Here is an 11,946-nt window from a genome sequence, read left to right as displayed (position 1 = left end):
TGGTATATAAGCTGAGATAGTCTGCACACATATCCTCTGTAGTGTCATATACTGTATACAGGGGCAGCAGGAGGGTATATAAGGTGCGATAGTCTGCATACACATCCTTTGTAGTGTCATATACTGTATACAGGGGCAGCAGGGTAGTATATAAGGTGTGATAATCTGCACACATATCCTTTGTAGTGTCATATACTGTATACAGGGGCAGCAGGGTGATATATAAGGTGCGATAGTCTGCACAAGTATCCTCTGTAGTGTCATATACTGTATACAGGGGCAGCATGGTGGTATATAAGGTGCGATAGTCTGTACACACATCCTCTGTAGTGTCATATACTGTATACAGGGGCAGCAGGGTGGTATATAAGGTGTGATAATCTGCACACATATCCTCTGTAGTGTCATATACTGTATACAGGGGCAGCATGGTGATATATAAGGTGAGATAGTCTGCACACATATCCTCTGTAGTGTCATATACTGTATACAGGGGCAGCATGGTGGTATATTAGGTGTGATAGTCTGCACACATATTCTCTGCAGTGTCATATACTTTATACAGGGCAGCATGGTGCTATATAATGTGAGATAGTCTGCACACATATCCTCTGTAGTGTCATATACTGTATACAGGGGCAGCAGGGTGGTATATAAGGTGCAATAGTCTGCACACATATACTCTGTAGTGTCATATACTGTATACAGGGCAGCATGGTGGTATATAAGGTGTGATAGTCTGCACACATATCCTCTGTAGTGTCATATACTGTATATAGGGGCAGCAGGGTGGTATATAAGGTGCAATAGTCTGCATACACATCCTCTGTAGGGTTATATACTGTATACAGGGGCAGCATGGTGGTATAAAAGGTGCGATAGTCTGCACACACATCCTCTGTAGTGTCATATACTGTATACATAGGCAGCATGGTGGTATATAAGGTGTAATAGTCTGCAACCACATCCTCTATAGTGACATATACTGTATACAGGGCAGCATAGTGGTATATAAGGTGTGATAGTCTGCACACATATCCTCTGTTGTGTCATATACTGTATACAGGGGCAGCATGGTGGTATATAAGGTGAGATAGTCTGCACACATATCCTCTGTAGTGTCATATACTGTATACAGGGGCAGCATGGTGGTATATTAGGTGCGATAGTCTGCACACATATCCTCTGTAGTGTCATATACTGTATACAGGGGCAGCGTGGTGGTATATAAGGTGCGATAGTCTGCATACACATCCTCTGTAGTGTCATATACTGTATACAGGGGCAGCATGGTGGTATATAAGGTGCGATAGTCTTCATACACATCCTCTGTAGTGTCATATACTGTATACAAGGCAGCATGGTGGTATATAAGGTGCGATAGTCTGCATACACATCCTCTGTAGTGTCATATACTGTATACAGGGGCAGCAGGGTGGTATATAAGGTCTGATAGTCTGCACACATATCCTCTGTAGTGTCATATACTGTATACAGGGGCATCATTGTGGTATATAATGTGAGATCCTCTGCACACATATCCTCTGTAGTGTCATATACTGTATATAGGGGCAGCATAGTGGTATATAAGGTGTGATAGTCTGCACACATATCCTCTGTAGTGTCATATACTGTATACAGGGGCAGCATGGTGGTATATAAGGTGCGATAGTCTGTACACACATCCTTAGTAGTGTTATATACTGTATACAGGGGCAGCAGGATGGTATATAAGGTGTGATAGTCTGCACACATATCCTCTGTAGTGTCATATACTGTATACAGGGGCAGCAGGAGGGTATATAAGGTGTAATAGTCTGCACACACATCCTCTGTAATGTCATATACTGTATACAGAGGCAGCTTGGTGGTATATAAGGTGTGATAGTCTGCACACATATCCTCTGTAGTAACATATAGTGTATATAGGGGCAGCAGGGTGGTATATAAGATGTGATAGTCTGCTTACATATCCTCTGTAGTGTCATATACTGTATACAGGGGCAGCATGGTGGTATATAAGGTGCAATAGTCTGCACACATATCCTCTGTAGTGTCATATACTGTATACAGGGGCAGCATGGTGGTATATAAGGTGCGATAGTCTGTACACACATCCTTAGTAGTGTTATATACTGTATACAGGGGCAGCAGGATGGTATATAAGGTGTGATAGTCTGCACACATATCCTCTGTAGTGTCATATACTTTATACATTCACAGTTTCTATGGAAAATGAAAGGTGGAATCTGGTTGCTAGGGGCAACTGGGCCAGTGTGATAAACAACCCCCATAGTGTATGGTATTGGCTGTAGTGTATGACATCACAGACTATGACATCACTGACTGACACACAGTGGTAACCCCAGCAACCTAGAACTTTCCCCAGTCTTGTGCTTGGAGTGGAGGAGTAAGTATCCGTCTCCCCATCTCCTGCTCTCCCTCCTTATCCGCCATCTTCTACCTCCTGTATATACGGCCGTGGTCACACATAGGGTTCCCTCTCCTGGTTGTGGTAGATAAAAGCCTGATGGAAATGCTGTGTGTGAACACGGCCTATGTGTGCCCTCTCTCCCCATCCTGATAGCCGCCATAGCTGAGACACCATGTGATAGAGAAGACCACTACTCACCAGTAAGGACACTGGAAGACAATGGTTTCCTCTCCTTTATTTGCAGGATTTTGCTGAGAGGCAGAAAGCACATGGCGGCCATGGAGAGCAGCAGCGCTGTAAGTGACAGATTGGGGGGTTCTAGTCTCTATGGAATGGTGGAGAATGCATTGTACTATAGAGAAGACCCCGCACTCACCGCACATGTCCTGCTATGGTTTCAGGAGCTGTTATGGTGGACTGAGGAGGATGAAGACGCCCTCTATCAATTTGAGGTAACGGCCTGTCCACACCGGGGCTATATACCGGGCCTGTCACACTCACTATATACCACTATATGTCACACTCACTATATACCAGGCCTGTCCACACCGGGCCTATATACCGGGCCTGTCACACTTACTATATACCACTATATGTCACACTCACTATATACCAGGCCTGTATACACCGGGCCTATATACCAGGCCTGTTACACACTCACTATATACCAGGCCTGTCACACTTACTATATACCAGGCCTGTCACACTCACTATATACCAGGCCTGTTACACTTACTATATACCAGGCCTGTCACACTCACTATATACCACTATATGTCACACTCACTATATACCACTATATGTCACACTCACTATATACCACTATATGTCACACTCACTATATACCAGGCCTGTATATACCGGGCCTATATACCAGGCCTGTCACGCTCACTATATACCACTATATGTCACACTCACTATATACCAGGCCTGTCCACACCGGGCCTATATACCGGGCCTGTCACACTTACTATATACCACTATATGTCACACTCACTATATACCAGGCCTGTATACACTGGGCATATATACCAGGCCTGTTACACACTCACTATATACCAGGCCTGTCACACTTACTATATACCAGGCCTGTCACACTCACTATATACCAGGCCTGTCACACTTACTATATACCAGGCCTGTCACACTCACTATATACCACTATATGTTACACTCACTATATACCACTATATGTCACACTCACTATATACCACTATATGTCACACTCACTATATACCACTATATGTCACACTCACTGTATACCAGGCCTGTATATACCGGGCCTATATACCAGGCCTGTCACGCTCACTATATACCACTATATGTCACACTCACTATATACCAGGCCTGTCACACTCACTATATACCACTATATGTTACACTCACTATATACCAGGCCTGTCACACACTCACTATGCCAGCCTGTCACACACTCACTATATACCAGGCCTGTCACACTCACTATATACCAGGCCTGTCACACTCACTATATACCAGGCCTGTCCCACACTCACTATATACCTGCCTTTCACACTCACTATATACCAGGACTGTCACACACTTACTATATACCTGGCCTATCACACTCTCACTATATACCAGGCCTATCACACACTCACTATATACCAGGCCTGTCACACACTCACTATATGCCAGCCTGTCACACACTCACTATATACCAGGCCTGTCACACTCACTTTATACCAGGCCTGTCACACTTACTATATACCAGGCCTGTCACACTCACTATATACCAGGCCTGTCACACACTCACTATATACCAGGCCTGTCACACTTACTATATACCAGGCCTGTCACACACTCACTATATACCAGGCCTGTCACACACTCACTGTATAACAGGCCTGTCACACACTCACTATATACCTGGCCTGTCACACTCTCACTATATACCAGGCCTGTCACACACTCACTATATACCAGGCCTGTCACACTTACTATATACCAGGCCTGTCACACACTCACTATATACCAGGCCTGTCACACACTCACTGTATAACAGGCCTGTCAAACTCTCATTATATACCGGGCATGTCACACTCAATATATACCAGGCCTGTTGAGGGAGGCTGACTACTATATTGGGAACTATTGGGGGGACTGAGTACTATATGGGGAACTATTAAGGTGGCTGAGGACTATATGGGGAACTATTAAGGGGCAGAGGACTATATGGGGAACTATTAAGGGGGCTGAGGACTATATGGGGCACTATACAGCAGGGCTTAGTACAATATATGGCCCTATAGAGAGGGGCTGAATACTATTTGGGGCACTATTGGGGGGACTGAGAGGCAGAAAGCACATGGCGGCCATGGAGAGCAGCAGCGCTGTAAGTGACAGATTGGGGGGTTCTAGTCTCTATGGAATGGTGGAGAATGCATTGTACTATAGAGAAGAACCCGCACTCACCGCACATGTCCTGCTATGGTTTCAGGAGCAGTTATCGTGGACTGAGGAGGATGAAGACGCCCTCTATCAATTTCAGGTAATGGCCTGTCCACACCCGGCCTATATACCAGGCCTGTCACACTCACTATATACCACTATATGTCACACTCACTATATACCAGGCCTGTCACACACTCACTATATACCAGGCCTGTCACACTCACTATATACCAGGCCTGTCACACACTTACTATATACCAGGCCTGTCATACTCACTATATACCAGCCTGTCACACTCACTATATACCAGCCTGACACACTCACTATATAACAGGTCTGTCAAACTCTCATTATATACCAGGCCTGTCACACTCACTATATACCACTATATGTCACACTCACTATATACCAGGCCTGTCACACACTCACTATATACCAGGCCTGTCACACTCACTATATACCAGGCCTGTCACACACTCACTATATACCAGGCCTGTCACACACTCACTATATACCAGGCCTGTCATACTCACTATATACCAGCCTGTCACACTTACTATATACCAGCCTGACACACTCACTATATAACAGGTCTGTCAAACTCTCATTATATACCGGGCATGTCACACTCAATATATACCAGGCCTGTTGAGGGAGGCTGACTACTATATGGGGAACTATTAAGGGGGCTGAGGACTATATGGGGCACTATACAGCAGGGCTTTGTACAATATTTGGCGCTATAGAGAGGGGCTGAATACTATTTAGGGCACTATTGGCGGGACTGAGTAGTATATGGGGCACTATTGGGGGGACTAAGTACTATATGGGGGACTATAAATGGGGGCTAAGTACTATATGGGGCACTATAGAGGGGGGCTGAGTACTATATGGGGGACTATAGAGGGGGGGCTGAGTACTATATGGGAGACTGTTGAGGGGAACAGACTTTTGGCCACAACTTTGGCTTTTCCTTTCAATATTCATAGAGCTGGAGATTTGTAGCAATGTGTCGGGGTCCTGGGACCTGTTCTTTCTTGCTCATGTTCAGTATTGCAGGATTGTAGGATTTTCCATTGTTTTTAGGTGTTTGTATATAGTATCACATCTCGTATTCTTTGATGACTTGATGCTGTGACTTGGAGCGCCGGCTCCTTTATATGACATCACCTGTTCTCTTTTCTTGCTGTATGTTATAGTACTATATGTCATTACTGGGCACCCTGGACCTATCTAGCAGTGCATGGTCTACCATTTCTTGTGTATTGTTGGAGGACATAGAAAATCACCACTTTGTTCTCTGAGAGATAAGCCGCCATCTGATCTGCTTTTGTTTATTGAGTATCCAGAAAATCATCTCTCAGAAATTTATCAGACTCTTATCCATTTCGGATCCTTTTCTGGCTACAGAATAAACATAACTAGAAGTCGGCTCCTTTATTTAGGATCCCGCCTTCTACATTACCTCAAAGTATCCGGGCGGAGGTCGTGTCCTCCTCCATGTCTTATCTGGGGGTATAAATCGGTCGTTCCCCTTTCTCTCTTTATAATTTCAATAATAACACCCTAATTAATTCTATAATACATGATTTTACATGGAAAGATCCACCTCTGTCTTTGACGGGTCGAGCACACCTGATTTCAAGGAGAACTCCGGCCAAAATCTATTTTTTAATATGTTATTAGATAAGCAAAATTAGACAAATTCATAATATACACAAATTATTGGACATGCGCATATACTGATATATATATATATATTTTTCCCTCAATTTAGTAGATCAGACAGGCTTCAATGTCGTAAAAAAAAAAATTAGTGTCACGACCCGGTCTATACCTGAGAGGTCCAGCAGGGGGCGCAGTATATGTAGACATTACCTGTAAAAAATAACAGGGCCCTTCCTGTGCTTTCGGCACAAATATACAGCTACCCGCGTTCCCCCCCCCCCCCCCCCCAGCTCGCCTTCCAACCCATAGTGCAACCATCCCCCGCCACCCCCCCCCCCTGGGCTGCCCAATTGCCCCAGAAGTAGAAGTACCAGCCCAGTCCTGTGCAGCGGGGTGAATGCTCCTCTATCGCGGTCCCCGCTGCCTCTCTCCCGACCAACATGACCAATTACTGCAGCGGGAGAGAGACAGCGGGGACCGCGATAGAGGAGCATTCACCCCGCTGCACAGGACGGGGCTGGTACTTCTGGTGCGATCACACAGGGGGGGTTGGGAGACCTTGGGGGATGGTTGCATTAAACCCTTGTGGAAGGGGGGGGGGGCGGATAGCTGAGTCTTTTCTCCCCTTCTCTGATTAACCCTTTGTTCTCCTGTTCCAGATGGCAGACTATGGCAGCACATGTAAGTCCTGAGATTCTTGTCCCCATTGTTTTGTGATGTTATGGGGGAGGGGCCGGGCAGGTGAGGATGTGTATGGGGGAGGGGCCGGGCAGGTGAGGATGTGTATGGGGGAGGGGCCCGGGCAGGTGAGGATGTGTATGGGGGAGGGGCCCGGGCAGGTGAGGATGTGTATGGGGGAGGGGCCGGGCAGGTGAGGATGTGTATGGGGGAGGGGCCGGGCAGGTGAGGATGTGTATGGGGGAGGGGCGGGGCAGGTGAGGATGTGTATGGGGGAGGGGCCGGGCAGGTGAGGATGTGTATGGGGGAGGGGCCGGGCAGGTGAGGATGTGTATGGGGTAGGGGCCAGGCAGGTGAGGATGTGTATGGGGGAGGGGCGGGGCAGGTGAGGATGTGTATGGGGGAGGGGCCGGGCAGGTGAGGATGTGTATGGGGGAGGGGACAGGTGAGGATGTGTATGGGGGAGGGGCCGGGTAGGTGAGGATGTGTATGGGGGAGGGGCCGGGCAGGTGAGGATGTGTATGGGGGAGGGGCCGGGCAGGTGAGGATGTGTATGGGGGAGGGGCCGGGCAGGTGAGGATGTGTATGGGGGAGGGGCCGGGCAGGTGAGGATGTGTTAGTGATGTTGTTTCTTTGTGTTTTTCAGCTTCATCTCTGCTGCCCTGGTAAGTGACTGGACGTTCTCTCTGCATGGCCGTTGTTATAGGGAGAAGCTTCCCCCATTAGCTCCTTCTAGAAGGTTCTCCCCATCTCAGGACTGAGGAGATGTTACTGGGATCGGCCATCACATTGTCACCGTCCGGCCGTACAATCAGACGGCTACACAGCCACTTTAGCTTTGTCCCCCATTGTTTTTCTACACATCGGGGCCCCCGGGCGACTACTATGCTGGAGCGGCAGCCGCTTCTATCCCAGTGATCGGGACGGCTACAATGTCCGGCAGAGTCGGAGACTGGGAGCTCCACCAGCATCTGCTTCACTCTAACACTCTATGGCCGGGCTGGAAGTTAAAGGGGAACGCCGGAGAACAGGAGCCTTATATATAATGTCCGTCCCTGAGAATGGAGGATGAGAGATGAATGTAACCGAGAGAAGAGCAGATATTGTGGCGTCTTATTGTCCTGTGTATTGTGTCACTAACAGGTCGTATATCCTGGAGGAGGACTTGCTGGGTGGGGTCCAGCTGGCCAATGAGATGTATGTATAGTATATACCATTCTGCTCTAGTCACATAGCAGCATATAGACGTGTATACTCAGGTCTCTTCTCCTCTCCCAGCTGGCAGTACAGACTGATGAACGGCCCCGGCTTCTCCAGGTACCGACCACTCTCCTTCTGCTTTATAACAAATCCCATCACAATTCCTTTACCCCATTGATGATTTTCTGTAGAGGGTAAAGGTCAGTGATGGTAAGAGACGTTGTATCTTCTATTGCAGCAGTAACCAAACCGAAACCAAACCGAAACCCGAGAACGTGGAAAGTCTCAGGTATGTCTCCCCTCCCAGCCGCCCAGCACCCGTCTTATGGGCCCAATACCAGGACTGTCAGGGATAGGGGGGCGGCTGCCCAGCACCAGTCTTATGGGCCCAATACCAGGACTGTCAGGGATAGGGGGGCGGCTGCCCAGCACCAGTCTTATGGGCCCAATACCAGGACTGTCAGGGATAGGGGGCGGCTGCCCGGCACCAGTCTTATGGGCCCAATACCAGGACTGTCAGGGATAGGGGGGCGGCTGCCCAGCACCAGTCTTATGGGCCCAATACCAGGACTGTCAGGGATAGGGGGGCGGCTGCCCAGCACCAGTCTTATGGGCCCAATACCAGGACTGTCAGGGATAGGGGGGCGGCTGCCCAGCACCAGTCTTATGGGCCCAATACCAGGACTGTCAGGGATAGGGGGCGGCTGCCCAGCACCAGTCTTATGGGCCCAATACCAGGACTGTCAGGGATAGGGGGGGCGGCTGCCCAGCACCCGTCTTATGGGCCCAATACCAGGACTGTCAGGGATAGGGGGGCGGCTGCCCGGCACCAGTCTTATGGGCCCAATACCAGGACTGTCAGGGATAGGGGGGCGGCTGCCCAGCACCAGTCTTATGGGCCCCATCCCAGACGCCTCATTACCCCCCCCCCCTCCTCTCTGAATGACCGATGGGAATGAGGAGGACTATGATAATAATAAATGTTCCTTGTGCAACAGGGAGGAAAGTCCAGAGCAGAGTAAGAAGGAGATCAAGAAGATGACCAAACATCTGAAGAAAGCCAGGAAGAGGGCCAAGAAGATCACGTAAGTAATAGATTGCGTCTCCTACTATACAGGAAGATTACACATCCCAGACGCCTCATTACCCCCCGATATCACCGCTATACACAGGTAACTGCCCCCTCCTCACCATGTCACCGCTATACACAGGTAACTGCCCCCTCCTCACCATTTCACCGCTATACACAGGTAACTGCCCCTCCTCACCATGTCACCGCTATACACAGGTAACTGCCCCCTCCTCACCATATCACCGCTATACACAGGTAACTGCCCCCTCCTCACCATGTCACCGCTATATACAGGTAACCGCCCCCTCCTCACCATGTCACCGCTATACACAGGTAACTGCCCCCTCCTCACAGATATATATATATATATGTATATACACACACATACAGGATATATAGAGGATATAATAAATGTTCCTTTTACAATAGAAAGGACATCAACGAGATAGAAGCCCAGATCCAAGAGCTGAAAGAAGCCGAGAAGATGGCGGCCGTGTAAGTGATCGATTGTGTGTTTGCCCCCCCCTCCCCCATTGTGTAATAACCCCCCCTCCCCCATTGTGTGTTTACCCCCCCCCCATTACCCCTCTATGTACTTTCCTAATGACCCCCGCCAATGATAGGTTTCTATGTGAGTTCATCTTTTCTGTGCACAATAGGAAGGAGACCAGAAGACCCCAGTGGGGAAGTCGCCTTGTGAGCGTGTAAGTAGTGAGACTGTGTGTGATAGTATACAGGATATTACAGGACGTTCCATCTAGGACCGATCCAGGCCCGGCCGCTCCTATACATAGTGACCTGTGCTGGAGACATCACTACTCCGTGTAGGTGACGGCCGCTCCTATACATAGTGACCTGTGCTGGAGACATCACTACTCCGTGTAGGTGACGGCCGCTCCTATACATAGTGACCTGTGCTGGAGACATCACTACTCCGTGTAGGTGACGGCCGCCCCTATACATAGTGACCTGTGCTGGAGACATCACTACTCCGTGTAGGTGACGGACACTCCTATACATAGTGACCTGTGCTGGAGACATCACTACCCCATGTAGGTGACGGCCGCTCCTATACATAGTGACCTGTGCTGGAGACATCACTACTCCGTGTAGGTGACGGCCGCTCCTATACATAGTGACCTGTGCTGGAGACATCACTACTCCGTGTAGGTGACGGCCGCTCCTATACATAGTGACCTGTGCTGGAGACATCACTACTCCATGTAGGTGACGGACGCTCCTATACATAGTGACCTGTGCTGGAGACATCACTACTCCGTGTAGGTGACGGACGCTCCTATACATAGTGACCTGTGCTGGAGACATCACTACTCCGTGTAGGTGACATGACGGCCGCCTCTCATTGTTTCTTTGTGTGTTTTAGGCTCCGCTCTCTCTTCTGTTGCTGCAAAACCACCGACGCAGAATAACAGTGAGTATCCAGGATCCATTCTCATCCATCTTCTCTACATGCAGGGAAAGGGGAAACATACAACCTCCTTACAGTATTGCACATATATAGTATTACACATATACATTATTACATATATACAGTATTACACACATATACAGTATTGCACATATATACAGTATTACACACATATACAGTATTACACATATACATTATTGCACGTATTCTCTTTCCTGCTCCTATGTGTACAGCAGATATACTCCCTCTCATTACACACCGGCCTCCATCTATTTGCAGGTTTGTTTTTATTTTCAGACTGAGTAAAAGTATTTTTCTTCCCTTTGGTTTCTTAGGAGATTCTTCGCATCGTATATGAGGAGACCCGACCTATTTCTCATTGCCGGCAGTCATCAGGGGTCTAGTGGCCTGTATCCAGTATATAGTCTCAGGACCTGTATCCCGCATCCATGTGCACAGAGGAGAGATCATGTGACTTGTTACTAAGCCGCCTGTCAGGCCTCGCTTCCCGCTCCGTAGATGTCAGTAAGTAGTAACATCTAATATCCAGATAATTCTCTCCATGTCAGTCAGAATCTTATGTAAAGCTCATATACCATATATATAGATGGATAAGTCCAGAAGGTTCAGTGTAAATGTCCATTGCTCTTCCTTCTGCCGCAGGATTCTATTCTAGTCAGCCCTTAGTTTGTATTTCTTTAGCACTTCCATTACTCTGCAGGTGAGTCCTTCCATGTCGCTATCGCGTCTCCCTGCAAGGTGTAAAGCCGCTGGGGCATGGGACATAGGACGGGGGCATGTTACCATATACACCACCCCCCTTGTTGAACAATTTGCACACAAAATGTTCCCCCGTCCTCATAAAACCCGCCCTTCCGAAAACCACCCAGCAGCCGCTGACTAAGCAGCCGCCAACCGCCCAGCTAAGGACACATTGGCAGCAGCCTACATGCAGCTCCGATACCTGTCCTGACCAGCAAGGCCCCCTTACCAAACCAACGCTCCCACCTGACTGCTGCATCAGACCAGGTATATACCCTGAGCAAAGCTCCG

General features: G+C 48.4%; 1 protein-coding gene and 1 long non-coding RNA gene across 3 annotated transcripts; both read left to right on the top strand.

The window, feature by feature from the left end:
* The first annotated feature begins 2,296 nt into the window (after positions 1-2,296).
* LOC138770834 (uncharacterized) lies at positions 2,297-8,415 on the top strand. Of its 2 annotated transcripts, XM_069950089.1 has the most exons (7): positions 2,297-2,410; positions 2,679-2,730; positions 2,836-2,886; positions 4,893-4,943; positions 7,174-7,195; positions 7,839-7,857; positions 8,336-8,415. In XM_069950089.1, exons 2-7 carry the CDS (start codon positions 2,704-2,706, stop codon positions 8,397-8,399), a joined length of 234 nt encoding a protein of 77 aa, XP_069806190.1. In that variant the 5' UTR covers positions 2,297-2,410; positions 2,679-2,703; the 3' UTR covers positions 8,400-8,415. The 2 variants fall into 2 exon arrangements, with proteins under 2 accessions (XP_069806190.1, XP_069806191.1); XM_069950090.1 differs by having other exon boundaries at positions 2,297-2,730.
* Positions 8,416-8,485: 70 nt separating this feature from the next.
* Positions 8,486-11,312, top strand: LOC138770835 (uncharacterized). The gene is made up of 7 exons (XR_011359513.1): positions 8,486-8,509; positions 8,631-8,681; positions 9,391-9,477; positions 9,894-9,959; positions 10,124-10,168; positions 10,849-10,896; positions 11,229-11,312. It is a non-coding gene; the product is annotated as an uncharacterized lncRNA (long non-coding RNA).
* The last annotated feature ends 634 nt before the right edge of the window (positions 11,313-11,946 follow it).

This window comes from Dendropsophus ebraccatus, chromosome 13, assembly GCF_027789765.1.
Source record: "Dendropsophus ebraccatus isolate aDenEbr1 chromosome 13, aDenEbr1.pat, whole genome shotgun sequence".
Lineage (NCBI taxonomy): Eukaryota > Metazoa > Chordata > Amphibia > Anura > Hylidae > Dendropsophus > Dendropsophus ebraccatus.
Note: the sequence above shows the minus strand (reverse complement) of the source record. Positions and strands in the feature narration are given on the sequence as shown.